Source organism: Acanthopagrus latus, chromosome 17 (genome assembly GCF_904848185.1).
Source record: "Acanthopagrus latus isolate v.2019 chromosome 17, fAcaLat1.1, whole genome shotgun sequence".
NCBI lineage: Eukaryota > Metazoa > Chordata > Actinopteri > Spariformes > Sparidae > Acanthopagrus > Acanthopagrus latus.
In genome coordinates, this window is record NC_051055.1 from 31351270 (window position 1) to 31377786 (window position 26517).

Here is a 26517-nt window from a genome sequence, read left to right on the forward strand (position 1 = left end):
TTTCTCACTTCCTGTCACTCTCCAGTCTCACGTTTCTCTCTGGCACACGAACAAACACGGAGCTGAACACCGACACGAGGAGGAAGTCAAGTCAAAACCCTCAGCTGCTCCGTCTTCATCTCGTGATGAAGATTCAGAGAGGAAACGGACCGGCAGCAACAACAGCAGCCGTAGTAAAGGTTCAGTCCGCGTGTCCTCGTCCGACAACAAGAACGTGATGACTGTCTGAGGACACCTGTTGGACGGGTGGAGGAGGTGGGCGGGATGATTCCAGACCAGCTTTTGTTTTGCAGCTGGAGACAAATAATCTGCTATCAGCTGTCTGAGGATCAGCGTGAAGCAGAGGTGGAGAGAGGAAGTGTAACTGGGTCAAAGCTTCATGAGCTGAAGAGGAGCTGCAGCTGAACATGATCCACAGAAACCTCACTGAGGCGCCAGACAGGAAGTGGACCAGGATTCAAATCAGGATCAACAATCAGTATTCTGAACCGCATAATCATTTTAAAGCAGGACCAGAACTTTATTGGTAAAAGGTCCAAAGACAACACAACGACCTGGTGACCTGACGACGAGACGCCGCTGACGTCACTCTGATCATCCAAATCACATTTGACTTCCACTGAAACTTTTGATCTGAAAACACAGAAAATGGTAAAAAAACAAAAAAAACCCAAACTATTTATAAATGTTAAAATGCTCCTTTTAACGAGCAGACGTCTGTGTTCTGATGCGTTGGTCGTGCTGAGAACGGGTCAGAATCTTCAACTTGTATAACTTGTGTGTGACGTTCTCTGCTCGGCCTGACTCGGTTTGACTCGGCACAGCAGCCACGTCATTGTATTACTGGTGCAGACTCCCTGTCGGGGGGCCACAGGGGGTCCGGACTCAGAGTTACAGGGTCACTGGCCCCTGTTGGACCCCCCAGAACTGCCCCTGACCTCATGGTACCAGCGCCGGCCTGCTGGATCTGATCTGCACTGACCGGATCTGTCGCCTGTCGTCTTTTCCTCCGTCTCGTCTCTGGATGGACGTCAGGAGGGTTTTGCTCATCAGACTCAAGTTATACTAAGTAGTATTTTGTCTGGCGCTGATGATAAAGATATTGATTAAGATATTGATTAAGATGAAAACACAACACTGATGATGTAGAAACAGTCGGTTTATTGAGGATATTTCCTCTAGCAGCAAATATGTGAACAGCATCAATACAGCTCAGTCAATCAATCAATCAACCTGAATGATCACTCAGACTTGTCAGTTTCTTTATTTTATCTTTGACAGCATAAGGAGTGCTGACATCCCTTCCTGTGGGCGGGGCATTCTTACATGTTCGTAGTGTACTTTTTTACTGTAATTTTAAAAGTTAAAAAAGTGTTTTTACTCACAACTGGTTCAGAAAAGTAATATTTACTCAAGTGTACTGAAGTAAAATCGAGGTACTTGTATTTAACTTGAGATATTCTGTAACTTTACACCACGTCCCAGAGACATTAACTGAACTTTGTACTTACAGCTGCAGTTACGAGCTGGTGTCCACAGGTGAACAGGTGAACTGAGAGCAGATACCAGGTTGATCGTGATGATCTGACAGACCATGATGCATTGCTGCAAATTTAAACAGCCGACAGGATATAAAGGAGTTAAAACATCGACAGTAAATGACACGTACACGTGAATGCAGCAGGAACATTAACTCACAAACATCAGATACAAAAACACCGACAGCAAACAGATGAATGCATGATGATACTTTTACTTTAAGTACATGTTGCTGATAATACTCACATTACTTTTAGTGCAGTAAAGTGTTTGAGTACTTCAGTCTCTAACTGTGACCTGGAAAGCCTCAAAGGAATCAAACCTGCAACCTCCTCAAAATGACAGGACAGTGAACGTCTCACAGCAGCAACACAGAAACTGCAAAAGGCAACAAGTCACATTTCCCACCGTCTTTAAAGGTATCACCTGTAAGAACTACAGGGGGCAGAACCACTAACTGCTGCTCACTATACTCTCTGTAGCAACTAGCTGCTGTTAGCAAGTGGACCAGTTAGCTGACTAGACTGCCTGGACCACAGACCGGGCCTGAACTCACTACAGAGGTGATTTACAGACCAGGACTGATGACATCATCAGGAGAGGACAGATAGAGTCTGATGACATCATCAGCATGTAGAGACAGAACACCATGTGGCTGTGAACTGAGGGTTTATTTGGACCGAACCAGAGGAGACTGTGGAGACGAACCAGAACTGTTCTGGTGACTGTGACTCAGTTTGAGTCCAGTCTGACTGAAGCGAGTCTGACGATGAGTTAACGAGCAGATTAAACTGGTCTGAGTTCAGACGGTGGACGGCTGGATTTTTCTGTTTATGATGAAAATAGGAGTCAAAATATTTCCTTTCTTCACATTTATGAGTTGATGTTGTTGATTATTAGACTCAGTAGTGAACTGAAGCTGCAGGCTGTCAGACTGTCACCTCTGAGAGACAGAGGCTAGCTGTTAGCATGCTAACCTCAGGAGACGTCTGTGACATCATCACTGAGGTCTCCTCTCTGCTCATCGAGTGACGGACTGCTCCTTTAAACTCGTTTCTCTCTGGTTATTATTTTGGTCTCTGCTTTAAACTTCATGTCTTCTCAGCTGATCACTGAAGATAAAAAGCATCTGTAGCAACAATTTACATCTTTTATTTCAGATCTTGTGTTTAAACGTGTAACATGTAACACGGCTCGTCTTTGGCGTAACTTTAGTAACATTCATCACCTTCCTGATTCTCTCCCAAACAAGTCTCAAGGCGGTTTATAAAAATAGAAACTTGATCCAGCACAGAGTTACTGGGACAGAACCAGTCCTCCTGTTAGGCCTCAACAGCCCGACCACAGACAAACAACACCTGTGTTCAGGTGTCCAGAGGTCCGGTGCAAGACGTCTGTGGACAATCCTGACAGTTTATAGGTCAAAGACATGACAGAGTGTTTCTGAGACTGAAGAATCAAATCCAACTATTCTGTTAGAAAGCTGAAACATTTCAAGAGTTCAGTTGTGAAACATGACGAGAACATTCAGAGGAACGAGAACTGTGTGGAAACGTCTTCAGCTGAAGTCGAGACACTTTGAAAACCAGTTTTAATATTTCAGGAATTTTGTTCAAATATTTTGACATTATTCTCCGAAAGTTATATTACTGCTCTTTTTCTCCAGATTTACGACTTTTGTCTCAAATTCTTTTACTTCATTCTTAAAATCTCAGATTGACACATCGTCCATGGCAGCGCGGGTCATCTGTCCATCAGAACCTTCAGTTCTTCAGAACCTCCACTGTCCACCTCTGGTAACCACGAGTTTGTGATTTTATAGCATCTGAAGAATAAATACTGAGTCCAGTAGAAGAAGGCTCAGTCCAACTTCATGGCGACAGAGTCCAGTTAGAATCCACCTGAGACGTCTCGTCTGCAGACTGAAGACGATTCTTCATATTTTCAGCTGAAAAACAATTAGAAAACCTTCCGAGGACGCAGCTCGGCGTCCTGCAGGCGTCCCGCCACCCGTCTGGGAGCCGCTCTGCTAACTATCCCTACATTCAGACACACAGGTTTGATTCCCGTTTCAGGGTCCTTGAGCAAGGCACAGGAGCCGGTGGCTCCAGGGGGCGCTTTATCACCAAGACACTTTAATGTGACATCATCTGCGGCAGCCGTCGGTCAGAGTCCACATCGTCACTGCTGGCGTGCTGCTGAGCAAGGCACTGAGCTTTGGACACACATCAACATTTATTTACAGTTCAGCAGAGAGAAATCCGACGACTGAGTGCAAACTGGATCACAGTCATCATCATCTTCATCAAGTCCCTCTGCAGCCTCCGGGCCGGGCCGAGGTTAAAGAGGAGACGAGTCCACTTTCTGAGGGTTCGTGGGTCGAGCGGGAGGAACCGGAGGAACCGGAGGAACCGGAGGAACCGGAGGACGCCTGCAGACAGGAAACAACATCATGATTCACATTCATCATGTGCGGTTCCATCGGACCGGCTCGTCTCAACACTGAAGAACAGAAACCAGACAGAACACTGAAGTCTGAGTCGGTCAACGATCAGTTAATCAAATCAAATCAATCAGCAAATATTCTGCTGATTGAAAATTCACAAGACATTCTTAAATAATCAATTACTTAAATTATCATTAATATTAATTAAACCGTTATTTTCTTTATTTGACAGTGTACAGCCTGTTAGCTATAGCAGAGTTAGCTTTAAGCTAAGTTAGCATCATTTCACTTCCTTTATGTCTGTTTTGTTACAGCTTGGTTTGATACTGTGATCAGTTTGTGGGTCGAGGTGGATCAGAACCTTCTGTCCAGCGGCTCCAGCTCTCTGAACAGCTTCCTCTCCTGAAGAGAAGCTGCCGTCTCACCTGGTCAGGCTTCTAATATTTACGACAAGTTACATTTTATAGTAATATATATCTATATTATTTATTTTATTATTATTTTTATTATAACAGGGAAAGTAAAGTATTCGAGAAAAGGAACCAGTATCGATTCAAATGCCAACAGACCCGACCCTCCAGAACCACGCAGGTCCAGACATCGTCTCTTTGTCACTTCCTGTCCAACATGTCTGCTGCTGTTTCAGTCTCACCTGTTGGGACCAGCTGCAGGTGCGACGGCTCCATGTGGTGGAGGTTTGGGGTGGGGGGTGTAGGTGGGGTGGGGGGGCACATGGGGGTGGGGCACTGGGGCCAGTAGGCGGGGCTTAACAGGCACCACAGGTTTGGGTGGAACAGGGACCTGAGAAGAGAAACACATGTGATGCGTCACAGCGGTCAGACTTCTGTCAGCTGAGCTGGTTCTGATTCTGCTCAGGTGTTTCACGCTGCATCTGAAGGTGTAACCAGACTGTTGGACCTGCAGAGGCTTCAACACAATCTGCTGGAACACACACACTTCTCCACTTGCTTCTTCTTCATCACTTGTTGTCAATATGTTTCAGATTAAAAGCCTTGTAGTTGTTCAAAAAGCTTTCATGGTAAACTTTTACTGTGAAACGTTTGCAGGAAGTGTTTCTTTCACTGATGGCAGCTGAAGAAAAGCAACAAGCTGAACGGAATCAAAGAATCAAAACGTCGACGTCATGCTGAACGACATCAGCATCGCACCGACTGGATCAAAGAGCAGAAAACTTCATCATCACGAATGCTGAACCAGAAACTGAGCCGGCTGAGGCTCATCTGTGTTCTTGAATGCCACACGTCTGATTCCAGCATTCAGCTGTCCAACTGATCACCTCTATTGATTGTCTCTGATCAAACCAACACTTATCGATCAATCAGGCAGAATTCCAAGATCAATCACACGCGCATCACATTCTTTCTACATGCTAAGTACATGCAAGCTACATGCTAACAGCCACCAGTGTGGTGTACCTGTCCAGGTGAGACGGGGTCGGGGGGGAGGGGCTTGTTGGGTGGCGCTGGCCGACTCACCTGCAGCTGGAAGGTTAGTGAGGAGGAAGAGAGAAGATGTTTTACACTCTGAAGACGGCAGCATGCTGAGTCGATCAATTAAAAACATCTTAATCAAAGTAAAGATTAAATACGATCAGTGCAGATATGAAGACAGACTCGTGCAGCGACGGCTCGTCAGACTGATGCTGCGTTCACGTGACTGTGGTGTGTTCATGTTAATGTGAGAGCAACATTTTCTCCCTGAGAGCGTTTAAAAAACACTTGGACAGCTGTTCCAGTGTTTGGAACTATATTTCACTAAATGCTTATCACAATAACGCTCCAGTGTCCACCGTGTTTCTGCCTCATGTGACAACATGTTCAACATCTTCTCAGACTTTCCAAGTTGTTGCTCCAACTTTACAGGACGTTGACATGAATGTAGTTAGTAATGATTTTTCTGATTTTTCCGACAGCACATGAACACACCATGAATCTGTTCATCAACTCGTCAGAATAGATGTTGACATGACACGTATGACTCGTCAAACTGAACATGTCTGTGGTGTCAGAAACGTAGAACAGAGTTTATCTTTAATGCATCAGATCGACTCTCGGAGACGAAGTAAACTCAGCACACAGACTGATAACAAACTGTCCTCTCAATGCTAACAGATCCTAGCTCACGTATTAGCTTTGCATCACCATCCAGCTTTTAACAACCTGTAGAAAATCTGCTGAACTCGTCCTGCAGCCACCGTCACGTAGAACCATTAGCCTGATGCTTCTGTCACCGGTGAGAGCCAGCAGCCTCCAAACGAGCCGTTTGACTGTGTCATTAACAAATAAAACAAATCCCACTGAAACCGACAATGAACTGATGCCACTGAGCTGAAATTATCAGTGGATTTATTGATTAGTCAGCAGACAGGAAGTCAGACAGTATTTAGAGACGGACTGAGGTGTTGCTGGTTTGAGTCTGTACTGCTCATCAACCTTCAAACTTTAAACGCTTGCTTCTTCTCTCCTCCGACCAGCAGGTGGAGCTGCAGCTGTGATGTGAGCTACGTGTGGTGCAGACAGGACAGACAGGAACACTACACACTACAGGTGACAGGTGACTGTACCTGGCTGTAGGGGTCGGGGGGCAGAGCCTTGCTGGGGGGAGCTGGTCGTGGTTTAGCAGATTTTTGCTAAAGCAGCAGAAATAAAAGTGAGAGAGCAGCAGGTCAGTGACCGGATCCAAAGGTTCTGTTCTGCTTCTACTCTGATGTTTTGTCTTTCTCTTTGTTCCAACTGAATCTGGTGAACATGAAGCCTCAACGTGTTTCAGTCTTTGTCAAGCTGAAGTTCCAGAACCAGAACCTGCTGGTCCGGAGGCTGCAGCACATGAGACCAGATGATGTTCTGATCCGTGAACAGTGTGACGCCACGTCTCATGTTTTGTCAGCAGTCACACACAGAACCTGCTGAGCCACAAACTGTTCACATCTGAATGAAACTGAACTCTTCCACACAAACACCATCAATCAACATCATATTCTAACTGACTCGCCAGGTCCTCACAGGTCCGATTCACTGAGAACTGAGCTGAGGTCTGGGTCAGACCAGGTCCAAATGATCCAGTCAGGTCTATGTGGATCCAAACACCCGTCCTCCAGACTGTAATAACGTACCGTGATGTGTTCACTGTCATCATGTAAAGTCTGTGAGGAGCAGTGTTTCTGAGGCTGCTGTGAAGGACGTAACGTCCACAACTGACTCGACTGGACGGATTCTGGATTTGGACAAATTTGAACTCTCACAGACTTTACAGAACCTGTTTGAATCCAGATCCGGATCGTTAACATCGTCACTGAGTGTGAAGTGTATGTATGTATCTCTGATTTAAGATACATACACACGTTACAGATTGCTCAGATCAGCTGTCATTTGGACCAGTTCTGACTGTCCTTGGCTCTCTTTCGGATCCTGTCTCTGTTCAGTCACACTCGTCTTGTTTAAGGTGGTTTTATGTGGCTCTGGTTCAGATCAGGTCCACAGTTTTGGACCTGTGAAGACCTCGACTTCAGCCAAAAGACTCAAACACAACTGGACAACGGTGAGCACATGAGACGAGACGACACAGAACACAAAGCAGACGATAACCGATCAGATCAAACAGACGGTCGAACCTCCAGGTGAGGTCGGATCAGGTTACCTGCGGTGGGGGTTTTAGGGCGGGGTCAGGGGGGAGTGGCTTAGTGGGAGGAGCAGGTCTGTCATGAACCTGATAGGAGAGAAACAGGAAGCAGAAGCAGAGTGACGGCTGAGACATGCACAGCAGAGGAGCGTCTACCAGAGGTCAAAGGTCAAACGAGCAGGCGCGTATGTGACAGGAAGAACAAACATCTGCGGCTGTGTCACTTCCTTCTTCCTGTTCTTTCACAATAAAACCATGTTGAAATAAGTTTTCTCAAATGATTCATCAGGTCAGAAGGTCCAGATGAAAATTAAACTTCCTGTTTCACATGGAACAAAAGCTCCTTCATTTATAACAATATGAGACGTGAATATTAACTGCCTATACTCCACACGTGTCTGTGCTCCCGAGAAAAACAACTCGTCAAATGTCCTATCAGGTCTCTTGGAACTTTCCCAGGGGGTGGAGTCAGTGGAGGTGAGGTTGCTGTGGTTACCTCTTTGTGGGGCGGGGTCAGCGGGATGTCAGCAGGAGGGTTCAGGTGGTATCTCAGAGGTCGGACCTGCTCTCCGTTCCTGCCGTCCACCCGCTCCATCACTGGCGTTCTGACAGGAAGTTAATCCAAAACATCAGTCCTCATAAACACACACACACACACACACACACACACACACACACACACACACACACACTGAGAGGGCTGACTGACGGGCTTCACTGTCAGCTGGAGGTCACAGCTGGAACAGGAGGTCACTGGGTTCGACTGTTAATGTTGATGTCAGAACTTTATCTTCCAATTAAAAGCGACCTCTCTGTCAGCTGACCACTAATCAGCACGACATTACTGACCTGTAGGAGGCTCTAAGGAAACTAAACCAATGAGACCAACAGACGGACTTAAAGCTGCAGATCTGACTTCAGTATATGATCCACCAGTCAGTCTGCAGTTCCAGGATCAGCTGAATCTGGATCAGTGCAGCTTTAAGTTCTGATCGGAGAGCTGAAGGTTAAAATCTTCATTCAAACCTTCAGTTCTCTGGTTCTACAGGCACAGACTACAGACCAGCACCAGCCGGACCCAGCAGGTCTGAGGAGGACCAGCAGTACCTGGAGACGTGGGCGGGGTCAAACTCCAAACCCAACATTTCACAGTAAGTCACACTGCATTGTGGGTAAGAAAACACAGCAGACGAGTTCAGAGAATCAGAGCCTCAGTTAGCTTTGATTAGCATCAGCAGATCATTTCAGTGTTATGAATGTATTGATCAACACTTCAGTCAATACTGATCATAAAGCTGTGAGCTGACACAGCATCTCGTCCTGTGAGGAGCTCTGTGGCGACGTCACTTACACTTATAACCTTTATAATATTAGATGCTTATTTCACTGGTCTGACATTCTGATGAATAAAAAGTGTTCCAAGAAAAACTTCAGCAATTATTCAGTTTTTTTTAAAGTAGAAATTTTCATAATTGATCAAAAAATTAATATATCTAAGTAAATTTAAAAACTGAAATTATAGTTTTAATTGATGTAACAACTCTAATTAATAATTGACATTATTATTCTATAAGGAATTAAATGAAGTGATTTACAAATGTTCACAACTGTTATTGATTAATGTTTGTACACCAACATATGGACACTTACATGATACACATTAATAATGTTTATAGACAGTTTATTAATACTGAATAAGGATTCAAATAAAGATTAACTGAAAGACACACACGCACACACACACGCACTCACACACGCACACACACGCACACACGCGCATACACACACACACATGCACACACACACTCATGCACACACACACAGTGTGTTACCGGTTGTGTTGGCGAGCTTTGTGTAACGGGCTGTTGGGTCCCAGACAGAAGAGACTGCGACGGAAACGAGGGAAGCGCAGAGCGAGGAAGAGGAGGACGACAGGCAGGATGAAGAGGAAGATGACGAGCAGAGCCACTCGGACCGGGTCGGACTCTGAACCGTGGGGGAAGACGGGGTTAATGAGGCTCAGAGAGGGTCACACAGTATTGATCACACAGTACTGATCAGTGTGTTTGGTACCTGGAGCGGTCGTGGCCGGCCCGCTGTCCACGCTGCCACCATGACCCGAGTACCTGCAGTCAGGTGGAGCCCAGCCCGCTTCACAGTGACAGTTCTTATTACTGTTACACACCTGGAACACAGCAGCACAACACATCACACACCACTGACGCAGAAACATACAACACACAACTCTGGGGCGAATGTCCAGACAGGTGTGAGGGTCACAGACAGGTGTGAGGGTCACAGACAGGTGTGAGGGTCACAGACAGGTGTGAGGATGACAGACAGGTGTGAGGGTCACAGACAGGTGTGAGGATGACAGACAGGTGTGAGGGTCACAGACAGGTGTGAGGATGACAGACAGGTGTGAGGGTGACAGACAGGTGTGAGGGTGACAGACAGATGTGAGGGTGACAGACAGATGTGAGGGTGACAGACAGGTGTGAGGATGACAGACAGGTGTGAGGGTGACAGACAGATGTGAGGGTGACAGACAGATGTGAGGGTGACAGACAGGTGTGAGGATGACAGACAGGTGTGAGGGTCACAGACAGGTGTGAGGGTGACAGACAGGTGTGAGGGTCACAGACAGGTGTGAGGGTGACAGACAGGTGTGAGGGTCACAGACAGGTGTGAGGGTCACAGACAGATGTGAGGGTGACAGACAGGTGTGAGGATGACAGACAGGTGTGAGGGTCACAGACAGGTGTGAGGGTCACAGACAGGTGTGAGGGTGACAGACAGGTGTGAGGGTCACAGACAGATGTGAGGGTGACAGACAGGTGTGAGGATGACAGACAGGTGTGAGGGTCACAGACAGGTGTGAGGGTCACAGACAGGTGTGAGGGTCACAGACAGGTGTGAGGGTGACAGACAGGTGTGAGGGTCACAGACCAATATTTTATTTGGAGTGAAGTAAAAACACAAATGTGTCGTGTGGCGAGCTCGCCGTCTGCTCACCCCGTGACCGTTACACTTCCTGCGGCATTCATCCACAGCGAACACCGACACGTCCTGACACTTCTGGTTCAAACACGCCTGAAACACAGAAACATCTTCAACCTTCAGCTGATCAGACGGAACAAATGTGCCGACAGAATAATAATGATGATGACAGGTTACATCAGAACGTTTTCTGCTGGTGTAACTTGTTCAGTTCATCCTGAAACGTAAAGCTTCCGTCTCCTCTCTGTTCTGTCGCTCCGGCCTGCAGAGGGCGCCGTCTCACCTTGCCGGGGCCGCAGGCGGTTCCCTGGGCCACAGTGGCCGGGTCGGACACGTCGTCTCCCAGGTGGAAGAAGGTTCCCCTGCAGACCAGGTCGCTGCTGTTGAGGCGGACTTTGGTGGTGAGGATCTCAGCGTTGGTACCCAGCAGGGGGCGCTCCCTCCCGCCCTGACACTGGATCCTGCCGCAGTGAACGTCACTGCAGAGCAACAGGAAGTGATGTCACTGGATGTTTCTACAGCACTGTTAGTGTTCACCTTCACTCTGTGTACTGTGTGTATCATGTGTGTACTGTGTGTACTGTGTGTATCATGTGTGTACTGTGTGTATCATGTGTGTACTGTGTGTATTGCGTGTGTACTGTGTGTGTACTGTGTGTACTGTGTGTGTATCATGTGTGTACTGTGTGTACTGTGTGTATTGTGTGTACTGTGTGTATCATGTGTACTGTGTGTACTGTGTGTGTATCATGTGTGTACTGTGTGTACTGTGTGTATTGTGTGTGTACTGTGTGTGTATCATGTGTGTACTGTGTGTATCATGTGTACTGTGTGTGTATCATGTGTGTACTGTGTGTATTGTGTGTGTACTGTGTGTGTATCATGTGTGTACTGTGTGTATCGTGTGTACTGTGTGTATCATGTGTGTACTGTGTGTATCGTGTGTGTACTGTGTGTATTGCATGTGTACTGTGTGTGTCATGTGTGTACTGTGTACTGTGTGTATCATGTGTGTACTGTGTGTACTGTGTGTATCATGTGTGTACTGTGTGTATCGTGTGTGTACTGTGTGTATTGCATGTGTACTGTGTGTGTCATGTGTGTACTGTGTACTGTGTGTATCATGTGTGTACTGTGTGTACTGTGTGTATCATGTATGTACTGTGTGTATCATGTGTGTACTGTGTGTACTGTGTGTATCATGTATGTACTGTGTGTATCATGTGTGTACTGTGTGTACTGTGTGTATCATGTGTGTATCGTGTGTACTGTGTGTACTGTGTGTGTGTATCGTGTGTACTGTGTGTACCATGTGTGTACTGTGTGTACCATGTGTGTACTGTGTCTATCATGTGTGTACTGTGTGTACTGTGTGTATCGTGTGTACTGCGTGTACCATGTGTGTACTGTGTGTATCATGTGTGTACGGTGTGTACTGTGTGTATCATGTGTGTACTGCGTGTACCATGTGTGTACTGTGTGTATTGCGTGTGTACTGTGTGTACTGTGTGTATCATGTGTGTATCGTGTGTACTGTGTGTACTGTGTGTACTGTGTGTACCATGTGTGTACTGTGTGTATTGCGTGTGTACTGTGTGTATCATGTGTGTATCATGTGTGTATCGTGTGTGTATCGTGTGTACTGTGTGTACTGTGTGTGTACTGTGTGTGTACTGTGTGTATCATGTGTGTACTGTGTGTGTACCATGTGTGTACTGTGTGTATTGTGTGTGTACTGTGTATCGTGTGTACTGTGTGTGTACCATGTGTGTACTGTGTGTATCATGTGTGTACTGTGTGTGTACCATGTGTGTACTGTGTGTATCGTGTGTACTGTGTGTGTGTCATGTGTGTACTGTGTGTATTGCGTGTGTACTGTGTGTGTCATGTGTGTACTGTGTGTACTGTGTATATCATGTGTGTACTGTGTGTACTGTGTGTGTATCATGTGTGTACTGTGTGTATCATGTGTGTACTGTGTGTACTGTGTGTATCATGTGTGTACTGTGTGTACTGTGTGTGTATCATGTGTGTACTGTGTGTATCGTGTGTGTACTGTGTGTATCGTGTGTGTACTGTGTGTGTACCATGTGTGTACTGTGTGTATCGTGTGTGTACTGTGTGTGTACCATGTGTGTACTGTGTGTATCATGTGTGTACTGTGTGTGTACCATGTGTGTACTGTGTGTATCGTGTGTGTACTGTGTGTATCATGTGTGTACTGTGTGTGTACCATGTGTGTACTGTGTGTATTGCGTGTATACTGTGTGTACTCACGAGTTTGCACAGGGGACGTAGGAGCCGTTGGTCAGCTGACCACAGTTTCCATATTTGTTTCCCTGCTTGTTGACTGATGAGAAACAGACGGCCGGAGCGCTGGTGGCATCTGAAGACAGTCAGTCAGACACAGAGACAGACGGGTGGGTTATCCTGCTACTGACTCAACTGGTAAACTGGTTATAGACCAGAACAAGCTTTGGGTGAGTGTGAACTGGCTTAGGATCAGTATGAACTGGTTCCAGCTGTATCTGAACCAGTATGAACTGGTGTCTTACTGGGTCCCCACAGCATCTGGCACTGGGTCTGCATGCTGGCACACACGCCTCCGTAGCAGAAGGAGGTTTTGTCCTCGCAGGTTTCTCCGTTCTGCAGGAAGACGTTGGGCGGGCAGTACGGGGAGGAACCGGTGCAGAACTCAGGGAGGTCGCACTCTCCGAGCGGCTCGCGACACACGGAGCCCGCCGCACGCAGCTGAGGAGGGAGGAGGAGGCAAACTTGTTTAGATGGTGTGTGTGTGTGTGTGTGTGTGTGTGTGTGTGTGTGTGTGTGTGTGTGTCACACTGACCTTGCAGTCTTGGCAGCAGATACCGTCAGACGAGCACTGAGCTCCAGGAACAAGCTGACAGGTGGAGGCGTTACAGCAGGGGTCCTCACACTCCTGATCAGAGCACAGCAAAATATCAACAGGAAGTACAGCAGCTCACTTACAGCACAAACATGACCGCAGACAGACAGGTGTGCAGGTGTGCAGGTGAGCACCTCCAGCAGGCCGCAGTCACACTCCTCTCCTTTCTCCACGTACAGGTTTCCACAGCGAGGTCCTCCCAGCAGGCGGTCCGGCTGCGGGACGTTGAACAGACACATCCCGCCGCCGTGCAGCAGGCTGACGGACAGATCTGCAGCGCTGCAGCTGCTGAACTGCTGACCCGGCATGAACCTGAGGGTCAGAGGTCAGAGGTCACAGCCGCTCATGATGCGTAATAAAGTCACATCCTCCTCAGGGACTCGCTGACCTGATTTAATATTCTGGTACTGACCCGGTTGAGGGCTCCATGATGCATCCTCCGAGCCGCGGTTCATTCTGACAAGAGCAGCGGCGGTCGGCCGTGTCATGACTCATCCCCAGGTTGTGACCGAGCTCATGAGCGACAGTGGAGGCGACGCCCAACACACTGACCAGGTGGTCCTGACAGAGGGAGAGACAGGTGTTTTGACCGACCCACTTCCTGTTAGACAGACCCACTTCCTGTCAGACAGACCCACTTCCTGTCAGACAGACTCAGCTTGGAGCTTAAAATATGGATAAGAAGAGTTTAAATAGAGACGCGGGCATCGACGCGGCCCGGTTTATGTTCTGAAAAACACTATGAAGTTTTCTTGTAGTTTTGGAGAGAACGACAATAAATTCTACTGGATTTAAACCCGCAACCTCACACATCTCCATTTCAGTTATTTCCTGTTGATAAAGTTCTGGGCTTAAAATCAAGGCGTGGCCTCACCACATTGACTCCGCCCGAGCGGTCTCTGGAGCACATGGACGACTGGGACGCCATCCCCACCGTGGTGCCATCAAAAGAGCCGCCCCTGTGAAACAAACATGAAGCCATGACGATCGATTGATCGATCTGAATCTGAAGCTTTTGATCAGTAACTTGTCGCTGTGCTCCTACATGACCAGCTGGGCGTTGTCATGGTGAAGGCGGGGCAGCAGCTCTCTGGTTCTCCACTCCAGAAAGTTGTTGAGGGTGTCGGTGGGACTCTTCTCCACCCGGATCTTATCCCGGTCGCTCCAGATCTCCAGACCGGTCAACGCCACGCGGACATTCAGAGGACGGTAGAACTGAAACGGACAGAAGAGAGACGGCTCAGTTCTTCCTCTACTGCAGAACTAAACTGGGTCACTGTCACTGGGAGGTCAAAGGTCACAGCTCTCACCCAGTCCACCTGGTTGGCCACGTCCAGCATGCGGTAGATGATCGTCTTATTGTTCTTCTGGTAATTCAGAAACTGTGAAAAGCGCGAAAAACACATGAAGAGCAGATTTAGAGATTCGCAGAGAGACGAGACAGTTAATGAGCAGAGACAGGACACTGTGAGGTCATCATGTCCTGTGTGTGTGTGTGTGTGTGTGTTGTGACCAGCACCGAGGTGTAACAGTCCTCATATTTCTGTCAGTGTCCGTTTTTAAGTATATTATTGGCCTTCTGATGGATTTATTCATAGGAACGCTTCGATGGGTGGAAACAAATGAGATGATCGGATGACTCGAACACTCGACCGCCGTGTGTTAAAAACAGTTAGTGGTTGCTAACAAGTGTCTGAATGAGACTACGGAGGTTGTCAGGGACATTAAACGTCCTCACAGCAAACACGGAGACTCAGCTACTCACTAGTCGTCTTTACAGGCCCAGCTACGGGAAAGATGATGAAATATACACGAGAATGAAACTAGATGAAATTAAAATACATTTGTAACCATGGTTACGGTACACAACAGTGAAGCTGTGACCTCACAACGCTGCGAGAACATAAAAGTTAAAAACTAGACTGAAATATTTTCACTTCCTGTTGATGACACTCAGTCGGGTCGCAATCTGTCGCTCAGTGGTTAGCGGTTCTGTTGCATTGTGGGTAACAGAAGAAGAATGCGTTGGAAAACTGTCCACCATGAATCTGATATTATCATCAGACTGAGAAGTGAAATCAGTGGAGAAATCTGTCAGTCAGTGAATGAAGGAACAATCAGCAGATGGTCCCGTTACAGACGGACTCACGGACCTCCTGGTGGTCCGCCACCAGCACCAGCTCGATGTATTTGGTCTCAGACAGGATGTCTCTCCTCCTCTGCAGACAGAACCAACAGAGGCCAGAGGTCAGAATGATGATGTAAACGGACCACGTCTTTATATTCGGACCATCAAATCAAATCAAATCAAATCAATCTTTATTTATATGGCGCTTTTCATACAGAAAAAAGTACCTCAAAGTGTCTCACAGAAATAAACAAACAACAGCAGAAAAATAGAAACAGCAAAATAAAAAAAGGAGAAGATAGTTAAAAGAAGCCAAACCCTCCCACCCCTTCAGACATGGACAGAGACATACACACTCATACACACACTCACACATATGCACGCGGACACACACACACACTAATACACACCCATACAGTAGCTGTCACTAAAGAGACATGGCTGGGCAGCGAGACCTGGTGCATGGAGGAAGCTACCTTTCAGGAGCCAGCCACACCGGGAGAGATGTCGGGCCAAGGCCGCAGGGAGCACCGCCACAGAGACCACCCCAACCCGGGCAGACAGGAGGCCCCACACCAAGGTGCAGAGCCCTCTGGTCACCCGGGCCGGAGCCGTCCATGGGACAGCACCCCCCACGGCCAGACCAGAGACCACCCCCAGCCTGGCAGGCCCCCAGGAGGAAACACTGGAGATTAAAAACTGACAGACTAAAACAGTAAAATAAAGCAAAAAGCATAGAAGCTGAAAACAGGAGGGACTAAAACATAAAAGTATAAAGGCTAAAAGCACAAGGGACTAAAGGGTAAAATATGAGAGATTAAAACAGTAAAAGAAAAAATAAATAAATAGATAAATAAAATAAAATCAAATCAAATAAAAAGGATTTAAATGAATAAATAAATAAAAGAATAAATAAGTAAATAAATAAATAAAAGTGCTCTGATTAGTACGGCATAAAGGAATTAAGAAGAATTTAAATTTCAATTAAAAGCCTGGTTAAAGGTGGGTCTTGAGCCTCTTTTTAAAAACCTCTACAGTCTCTGCGACCCTGAGGCTCTCTGGCAGGCTGTTCCACAGTCGGGGCCCATAACAACTGAAAGCCTCCCCGTGCTTTTTTGAACTAACCTGTGGTGGTTAAAAGGCCGGTGCCGGAGGACCTCAGGGTCCGCGGGGGCTGATAGACTAAAAGCAGGTCAGATAAATAAGAAGGCCCAAGACCGTTAAGACATTTAAAAACTAGTAAAAGAACCTTAAAATCAATCCTGAAACGCACGGGGAGCCAATGAAGTGACTTTAAAACCGGTGTAATGTGCTCCCGCCCTCTGGTCCTCGTCAGCACTCGTGCAGCTGAGTTTTGTAATAATTGTAGATTTGAAATGCTCTTTTTGGGAAGGCCAGCGAGCAGAGCATTACAGTAGTCTAAACGACAAGAGATAAAAGCATGCATCAGCACCTCCGTGCTGGCCTGAGAGAGAAACGGGTGGACTCTGGCTATATTCTTAAGATGGTAAAAACCTGTCTTTGTTATATTGGTTTAAAATCCTTTAACTTTGGTAAAAGTTTCTCTTTCTGGCCTTCAGGACCAATGAGTAAAACCTCTTTTTTGTCCTGGTTGAGCTGTAGGAAATTTGCTGCCATCCATGTCTTGATATCTAAAATGCAGTTAAAAAGGACATCAATAGGCCCTGTGTCATCAGGAGACACAGCCATGTACAGTTGCGTATCATCAGCATAACTATGAAAGCTGATGCCTCCTGATGACGTCCCCAAGGGGAAGCATGTACAGATTAAAAAGAGTTGGACCTAAAATTGACCCTTGGGGAACCCCACACTTTATTTTGTGGGTTTCTGAGGAACATGTATCCATACTTACAAAGAAGTGTCGGTCTGTGAGGTAAGAAACGAACCAGTTAAGAACAGTACCAGAGAGGCCGACCAGGTTCTTCAGTCTATTTAATAAAATGTGATGGTCTACTGTATCGAAGGCGGCGGTTAGATCCAGCAGTACCAAGTTTGATTGTGATCAGTTTGATTTCATCCTGGTACCACATTACCCATGAGGCTCAGCTGCTGGTGCTAATGAGATGCAATTAAACCTGATCAAGGATTTCAGCTCGTTTAACTTTCATTTAATGAAGCTCTGTGATTGGCTGTCTGTCAGTGAAATGGTTGACTGGGGGGGTTCCTCACCCTGTGTGTGTGTGTGGTGCTGTGGATGGGGGGGACAGTGGTGTGAGACACCCCGCAGCCTCCAGCACCGTCGCCCTCCAGAGGGCTGGTGGAGAACAGCAGGTGGAGTCCTTCCTCTTCATCTGCTCCTCCTCCTCCTCCACTCCCCCCACTCCCCCCTCCTCCCGACTCCTCCTCCGCCTGGTGGTGGCGGTCGTCCTCCTGCGGCTGCAGCTCGTAGCTCAGGGTGGAGTTGATGGCGATGACGCCGCTGCCAGAGGAAACAGGAAGTTTCACCTGTTAGCTGCATCTATCGAGTCGCTTTTTTAATTTCTTATTTAATTGATATTTTGTCAGTTTTGTTTGTCCACAGATTCTCTCTGGTGACGTGATGATCGTCTGATGTTTGTGTCAGTGTTTGGAGGATGATGATGCATCTGTTCCTGCTCATCAAGTCTGTAAGTCTGAACCTTCTCAAACATCCAGCAGTGCAGCGAGACAATAACAACACTCACTCAGTTCAGTTACATTACATTACATTCTCTGACAGTAAGAATCAGAAAATAGAAACAGATTTCAAGCCCTCGTCTGAGCATCGTAGCTGCACACATCAATCGGTTTAACAATCTAATAACATGACAGTGTAACACTGTGACTTCAGATTGACTCATTCAGTTTCTACATTCTCTTCAGGACTCAGTTCCTCTCCAGCGGCTCTGACTGACCATGAAACTCTCTGCAGCCTCGAGTCCTTTAGATCAGCACTGAAACTCATCTTTAATCTGTTCGGTCAAAGTAATAAACGTCCTGTTGAAGCTTCATGAATCTTCTGACGTCTGACTGAGCTGATTGTTTGATTTAATTGTTTTGTTTCAGGCTCTCAATAATCCAATAAGCCTGCTGAATGAAAATATGAATAACGTGTTGTGAGCTTCACGTGAGCTGACGAACAAACGTTCTAATCCTCCTGCAGCCTTCACGCCGTGTGCCCAGAGGTCAGAGGTCACTCTGGGTGATCCGGATCAGTTTAACCTGCAGAGGAACACTCGTCGCTCACATTTTCTGCTGAGATCAGCCCACAAACACAAAGACCTGAAACACGGTAAATCCTGGACTCTGGACAAACCCGATTGGAGGTTCTGAGCTTCTTATTTTCCTTCACTGTTGGAGAAGAAAACAGCTTCTCTCTGAACAAGCAGCAGAACAAGAAGCTGTCAGTAACGATCCTGCTTTCATTCACTCACATGGTTAACTGAACAAACTCAGTGACACAAACCTGCCAGCAGACTGAATAACTTCTGAATAACTTCTGACTAACTACTGACTAACTACTGACTGACACCTGGTGCCCCAACAACCAATCAGGGACGAGATCTGGTTGATATACAAAGAAGAAGATCACTTGATGAAGTCACATGTTGCTCACAGGAAGAAACCTGCTGGACCTCATTCAGTCTGTGTGTGTGTGTGTGTGTGTGTGTGTGTGTGTGTGTGTGTGTGTGTGTGTGTGTGTGCGTGTGTGTGTGTGTGTGCGTGCGTGTGTGTGTGTGCGTGCGTGCGTGTGTGTGACTGACCGGAGTCCGGAGCAGGTGCTCAGAGCCACTCTGGACTGAGGGAAGCCTCGGACGCTGCCGTGGTAAAAACAGTGAGTCTGCACATAAACACACACACACACATCTGTCACAGCTGGAGACACAACAGTGACACACAGACAGCGGTGCGTTCAATGACTCACCACAGGGTTGGCTCTCACAGACACTCCGGTGCCGTTGGGCAGGTAGTAGAAGACGTTGGGCGGTTTGGGCAGCAGGTCGCTGCAGAGAGACCACACGTTACCTTTGTGTTGTGTTCAATGTCACTCTGTGATCTTTATGTTGTGTTCAATGTCACTCTGTGAATCAGACTCACTGGTTCTTCTCCAGGTCCAGCAGGAAGAGTTGACCTGCCACCTCCAGTCCTCCCTGCAGCTTGTCGGGGTGACCGTCCTGAAGACACACAGGAACAGGAACATTTGTTTAAAGTTTGTTTTTTAATTGGCAAAGTACAAAACATTCCTCAAAAACAACTGAAGATGTTCTTAAAGTGACCACCGATGTAATATGAGCGTGAAAACCTCAGAGACGAGGACGAGATGTAACACAACCTGAGCCTGTCAGAGAAGAAATCACTGCTGAGTCCTTTCTCTCTGAGTTCTCAGTGGATGTTCGGAGGTGTGTTCTGCTTGTTCTGTCACACTGGATCAGGTCAACGCAATTCTCACGTCTGTGTGATGGTCAGAAAATCTTATTGCAGGTTAAATCATGATATCTGTGGTCATCCGGATCAGAACACAATGACATTCTGTCCACACCTCTCCAGTCTCAATCTGTCCATTTCCACCATTTTTGTTTTGTCGGTGTCACTTCCTTTTTCTGGTCTTTTAGGAAGCGGGCGGAGCTAAGTGCATCCGTTATCCAATCAGTGAGTTTTCCTGCCTGCTAATGGAGCCGCTCTTTGAAGAGGAGAGACTTCCTGTCCAACACCTCCTGGCTTTCTCCAGTCGGCTCTGCAGGAAGTCAAGGTGTGTGTGTGTGTGTGTGTGTGTGTGTGTGTGTGTGTGTGTGTGTGTGTGTGTGTGTGAGTGTGTGTGTGTGTGAGTGAGAGTGTGTTTCTGTCAGGTTACAGTTAACAGTTTTCCTGTTAAAACTCCGAACCTTTACAAACAAATATGAAATCATGTAGTGTGTTAGCATCAGGTACCTCTGCTGAGCTAACAGTGTTAGCATCAGGTACCTCTGCTGAGCTAACAGTGTTAGCATCAGGTACCTCTGCTGAGCTAACAGTGTTAGCATCAGGTAGTTCTGCTGAGCTAACAGTGTTAGCATCAGGTAGCCCTGCTGAGCTAACAGTGTTAGCATCAGGTAGCCCTGCTGAGCTAACAGTGTTAGCATCAGGTAGCCCTGCTGAGCTAATGTCACTGAGCACATTTATTTTCCATACACGAAGATCTAAATGTTTCCGTCAGGAGGTCAGAGAGTCGGACAGACGTCTTCTCATGAGTTACTGACGGAGAACGTGACCTCCTGACCTGCACACTTTAAAGTGGTTGACATTGACGGAGGGATTTTGGGTGGAGTGCTGCTTTAACATGAGCAGAATTCCCCTCCAAGGCGTGTTTGTTTTCTCCACCCTCTCTGTACTTTGTGCCGTGGTGGGGTCGGATCATTGTGCAGCAGGATGGGGGTGTTTGTTGAGTCATGCTGAGTTCAGCTGGGCGGATCAGAACTCAAACACACGAGGTGAAGCTGTGACAGTTAGCAAACTAAATGTGTTCATGAATTTGTTCTGGAATCTGAAGATTAATGTTAATGAGTTCATTCAGGGATTAAACTGGAACCAACAGTCCTGATCCACTTACTCACTGTTTTGATTGTATCTGAATTAGTTTTGCAGTCCTGAGATTTAAGAAAAGGTTTAGAAGAGATTAATAAACATCCAGATATAAATGTTGAACTGTGAAACATATATTGTGACATCAGGTTAAGACCATGATGTGAAGCTGAAACAGAACCAAACCACGAGGCATCTGAGATGAATCCCTGCACAGAAAAGTAATCAGCAGCCATTTTGATGGTTAATTAATCATTATTCAATGTTTAAAACATTCAGAGTGTGAAGAAACAGTGTGAAGAGTTTTGATATGCTGTCAGATGTTATGTCACAGAGACAGACACTGAAGTTAGCTGATAGGACCGCTAGCTGCAAAGCTAACTGAGCTAACTAGCTAACAGCAGTTACAGTTAGCAGGTGGACATTTCTTACATATTGCACCTCTAAGATTTTTGTCGCTGACTTGATAGGATTTGAACCAGCAACCCTCTGGTGACATTTAGGGCATTTATCAGATGCTTCTGTCCAAAGGTCACAGCACACACTGATGGTGGCGGCCATGACCACAACATCAGGAGCAGTTTGGGGTTCAGTATCTTGCCCAAGGACACTTCAACATTCTCCTGCACTGGACTTAGTAAACTGCTGCTATTTCATGCTGCTGCTAAATTTACTATTTTTTTCACTTTATACCACTTGTCACTTTATTCAATCTTATTGTGTACTTTTTATTTCAGTTTTATGCTGCTCACTGTTGGATTGCATTCTGTGTACTTAGTAACTTGTTTATTTATTACTTTACCATTATTTATTACTTTTGTATTCCTTTCTCACTTTGTTTTACTACTGTTGCACGACAATTTCCCTTGGGATAAATAAAGTTTTCTTGAATCTTGAATCTTGAATTCAGACCTTCTGATAACAAGACGCAGGCTCTACCCCTGAGCCACAGTGACTGGCCAATCAGGAGTCAGGAGTTTCATCATTGGCTGATCTGAATCAGCTGATATTTGAATGTTGTCCTCTCTCTCTCGCCCACTCTCACCATCTGTTAACAGTCTCTCTCCCTCCTCCTCCTCCCCCTCTTCATCATGTTCCCTCTTCTCCCCTAAACTCTCTCTCTCTCTCTGTCTCTCTGTCTCTCTCTCTCTGTCTGTCTCTCTCTGTCTCTCTCTCTGTCTCTCTCTCTGTCTCTGTCTCTCTCTCTGTCTCTCTCTCTCTCTCTGTCTCTCTCTGTCTGTCTCTCTCTGTCTCTCTCTCTGTCTCTCTCTCTCTCTCTGTCTCTCTCTCTCTCTCTGTCTCTCTCTCTCTCTCTCTCTCTGTCTCTCTCTCTCTCTGTCTCTCTCTCTCTCTGTCTCTCTCTCTGTCTCTCTCTCTCTCTCTCTCTCTGTCTCTCTCTCTCTCTGTCTCTCTCTCTCTCTCTCTCTCTCTCTCTGTCTCTCTCTCTCTGTCTCTGTCTCTCTCTCTGTCTCTCTCTCTCTCTGTCTCTCTCTGTCTGTCTCTCTCTGTCTCTCTCTCTGTCTCTCTCTCTCTCTCTGTCTCTCTCTCTCTCTCTGTCTCTCTCTCTCTCTCTCTCTCTGTCTCTCTCTCTCTCTCTCTCTCTCTGTGGTGAGCTCATGTCTCTCGCCCAGTCAGCGATGATGTCAGAGCTGCAGAGACTCTGGGCGAGGCTCTGAGCCGTCGACCGCAACCGAAGAGGAAGAAAAGAACAACTGTGAGGTCGCCTGCTGTGGTGGAAGAAGCACTCACAATCTTCACTCAGTAAAAGTACTGAAACCACAAGCAAGATTCACAACAGCTTCAACTGATTTGCTACACAACAATTAATGACTGACTGTTTCAGTTTTATCTAATCAGAACCGAACAGAACTGTAGTGAGCGCTCGTCAGACTCTTCCTGTGACTCTCAAGAGGTTTCTGTTTGTCGAACTGCACCTTTAATCCAACCATCTACATCACAGCCTTCCTGGTTTCACCCCTAACACGACTGACTCCCGGCTGGGTGGAGTCGTGTTGGGTGGGTGTGGGGGGATTTATACAGGAAATGATCTCAGCTTCTGTCAGCTGCACAGGAAGTGTCCGTCCCCTAACCCCCCCCTCCCCAATGTTCCTGCAGGAAGCTCCTGGTGAAAACTGTCGACGCTCCGGCTTCCTTCCTGCCTGCTGTTACTCTGACACACACTCCTGACTGACTGGAGACATGTGCTGATGAAGGACGACGTGACAGGTTTACCCTCTGTTGAATGGCCGGTGTTTCAGTTAAACAAGGGTCCATGTTAACTGGCGACCGTCAGCTGAACGCGTCTGTGGTCACAGTAGCTACAACAGATGTTGACAACAGGAAGAGAAGACGTAGCTGTCCTCAGATCTGCCTCTTTATTCAGGTTTTCTCTGGTCAAAACACAGCTGATACGTGTTCGGGCTGCTGTTTGATTAAACGTGTCTGACCCTCAGTCACTGTATCACAGTTGCTGGTTGTTACGGAGGACGTTGTAAACAGGACAATGGAGAGTTGCTCCTCCTGTGAATGTGTATCTCTGATAAACCTTTATTAAAAACACGTACTCGTGACTTCTCCCTGTTTGAGTAAACATGCATCACACAGGGGGAACTATAACCCTTGTTTAAAAAACAAAACAAAAAAAAACACAACTACGGGACTTGAACTCACGTTCACTGAGGGAAAAAAACACAAGCGCGGCAGTCAAACCACTATGATAATCAAATCACGCAGGTGACTCATGGTATCACCTATTTCTCACAGCCGCCTCTGGGTCGCAGAAGAAGGCCAGATCAACAGTGTCTGTTCACCGTGTCTGTACGGTGATGAAGTCCTGGAGCTACAAATTTTTGTTGTTGCCTCCAAAATCAGTTTGTGTTGCCTCCAACTGAACACGTGACCTAATCGTGACGTAGGCTCAGAATGGGCCTATATTCATCAGTCACTTCTTTAACATTGGCAGGGATTAGAGTCACTGCACAGAACTGATGTTACAGCCGGTCCTCCTCTTACTCCTCTTAGTTTCTCCTTCATGTCACAGAGAGCAGAGACGCTAACGAGACAATCAACAGCAGCAAAACACAACAAGGACTGAAATTACGTCAGTGACAGAAATAGAATATTTAATTTCTTTCAGGCACAGAGGGTGAACACTAGTAACACACAAGCTATCAACAGGACACACCAGTTACTAACCAGTAAGATAAACCAGTTACTAACGATACAGCAGTAACTAACCAGCAGCTGTGTGTATGATCCCAGGGTAATGACATCATCACTGGTCTAAACTGGTGACCTCTGACCTGTCGGAGGTCGGAGGGTTCATGTTCTGACCTGTAGAGCTTCAGTAAGGCTCCTCCTCTGTCCGTCCACCAGGATGAAGGGTCGAGTTTTCTCCAGCAGGGGGCGCCACCGCCTGTCCACACCTGAGGACAGAGACAGACTGGGTTACCTGGATCACAGGTGAGTCAGAGGTCAGTTAGAAACAGAGCCTCCATTAACGAGAGTTTCTACCGGAGGGTTCTGATTCTAGACTGCCGTGATGTTCATGCTGAACAACTCGCTTCACTGTCACTGTCAAGTCGTGCAGTCGCTGTGGTTCCGCTGATCAGAGGCAGCGGATCACTAATTGCAAGATCCTGACTTCTGTCTTATTTGCAATGGTGCCATTTTATGGTCTTGTGATCCGATAACTTCCGGGCTCGTTTGTCAAACAACAGCAAAGGTTTACCTGGTTGGTCGGCAGGCGGTCACACGATAATACACGTGTCATAAAATCATGGCGTGCACGTTCAGCAGCCTTCAAACTAGATCTCATAAGTTGAAGCGGTTCTGATTCTGGTTCCTCTCGATGGTCCTGGACACTTTCTTGAGACGTGCTCAACACTTTAACTGGGAAATCAGTTAACGAGACAATAACGAGATATTTCAACTTGTTACTTTTTCGATTTCCCTCAAATCAATAAGTATAAAAAACTCTCACATACTGTATTTCTGCCTCATTGTGAAAAGCCCGGTTCAGAGTTAAGTCGTGGTGTTGCAGTCGCTGTGAGACACCGACCGGACCGTCTTCTAATAACTCGTTAATAGATCAGTGCATCAGCAGCAGCTGAGGGGAACCAATCACAGCTTCATACTGTATTTAATTAGTGTCTGTTTACTTTAGGATGAACTGAGGCAGATTCATCAGAAACGTTCACTCACATTAAAGTGCTGCATCTAAAATATTCATTCTGTCTCCTGGAATAAATCCCTGATCGGTTCTGTTGAGTTCTAAATACTGAACAGATCCACGCAGGAGCTGTTCTGTGACACAAACCCGTCCCTCACACAGAACACACTCAGCGGACCTGTGGAGGTCTGGGTTCTGACAGCACAGCAGGTGACAGGTGAGTTTCAGATTAAATAGGCCGTTACCCTGGCAACAGGCAGAGCACCCAATCGGGTCAAAGGTCACACACACACACACACACACACACACACACACACACAGCTAATATTCACTCTGTAATCAATTACAACATAAATAGTTAATTCACAATAAAATAAATCAACAGCTCATGTACTTTAACGTCAGTCAGTTTACGTTAATCGTTACCTGTCACGGTGGCGACCCGGCTGTCGGTTCCGACCAGAGACAGAACCCCTCCGTCCTGCGGTGCGTTCAGGGACCTGGCAGCGGTGTTCACAGCCCGGCCGCTGAGCAGCAGCAGCGGCAGCAGCAGCGCGGCGGCTCCGCTCATCCTGCCTGCGTCACCGGGGACCGGCAACAGGTCGCTGCTGTGTGTGTGTGCGCACGTGTGTGTGTGCGCGCGCGCTGCTCACGTGTGTGTGTGTGTGTGTGTGTGTGTGTGTGTGTGTGTGTGTGTGTGTGTGGCAGTCCCGTCCCGTTACCTCACCGTGTCGGAGCACCGGGAGAGGCTCCAGAGAAACTCCATGGCGCTTCTTTTCCCGGTAACATCCACACAAACAGGCGGGCAGATCCACGGCTGGTTCCGGACCACCGGCGGGGGACTGACCGCTAATGTGTGTGGCAGACCGCCCGGTCCTCCCGCCCGGTCCTCCCGTCCGGACCGCTAGCTGCGCAGCTCTGGCAACAACACTTTACAGCGGCAAAACTCCCGTTAACACCGGCGGGACGGGTCGGGTTATGTCGGACGTGTTCGTGTTGACACCGGACCGCTCGGTTCATCCGTCCCGGGGGCCTGACAGCGGCTCATTACCGGAGGACGCGGTCAGCCAGTGTTTATACCGGGAGCTAACGGAGACGTCATTTATACGCGTCAAGCTAACTCGAGCTAGCAAGAGCCTGACCGGAAGTTC

The 26517-nt window shown here is 47.1% G+C and overlaps 1 protein-coding gene across 7 annotated transcripts; it reads right to left on the minus strand.

Moving 5' to 3' along the window:
• Nucleotides 1-2671: 2671 nt before the first annotated feature.
• adam15 (ADAM metallopeptidase domain 15) lies at nt 2672-26517 on the minus strand. Of its 7 annotated transcripts, XM_037074650.1 has the most exons (25): nt 25793-26517; nt 24529-24620; nt 19735-19811; nt 19562-19640; nt 19401-19477; nt 17848-18097; nt 15683-15748; nt 14840-14911; nt 14575-14744; nt 14404-14488; nt 13942-14090; nt 13664-13841; nt 13470-13562; nt 13180-13375; nt 12902-13010; nt 10908-11103; nt 10640-10717; nt 9698-9809; nt 9457-9610; nt 8121-8229; nt 7643-7711; nt 6570-6635; nt 5422-5487; nt 4638-4786; nt 2672-3970 (listed from the first exon to the last, which is right to left on the minus strand). In XM_037074650.1, the coding sequence occupies exons 1-25, from the start codon at nt 25935-25937 to the stop codon at nt 3880-3882; spliced, it is 2928 nt and encodes a 975-aa protein (XP_036930545.1). In that variant the 5' UTR covers nt 25938-26517; the 3' UTR covers nt 2672-3879. The 7 variants fall into 7 exon arrangements, with proteins under 7 accessions (XP_036930545.1, XP_036930547.1, XP_036930546.1 ...); XM_037074652.1 differs by lacking the exon at nt 6570-6635 and having other exon boundaries at nt 25793-26516; XM_037074651.1 differs by lacking the exon at nt 5422-5487 and having other exon boundaries at nt 25793-26516.

Bases quoted from the DNA above. Each gene is read 5' to 3' on its own strand.
- adam15 (XM_037074650.1), bottom strand. From the start codon at position 25,937: ATGAGCGGAGCCGCCGCGCTGCTGCTGCCGCTGCTGCTGCTCAGCGGC. The intron at 19,478-19,561 runs GTGAGTCATTGA...GTTTATGTGCAG, and splicing joins CTGTGAGAGCCAACCCTGTG to ACTCACTGTTTTTACCACGG. The intron at 5,488-6,569 runs GTACAGTCACCT...CTAACCTTCCAG, and splicing joins CCCCCGACCCCTACAGCCAG to CTGCAGGTGAGTCGGCCAGC.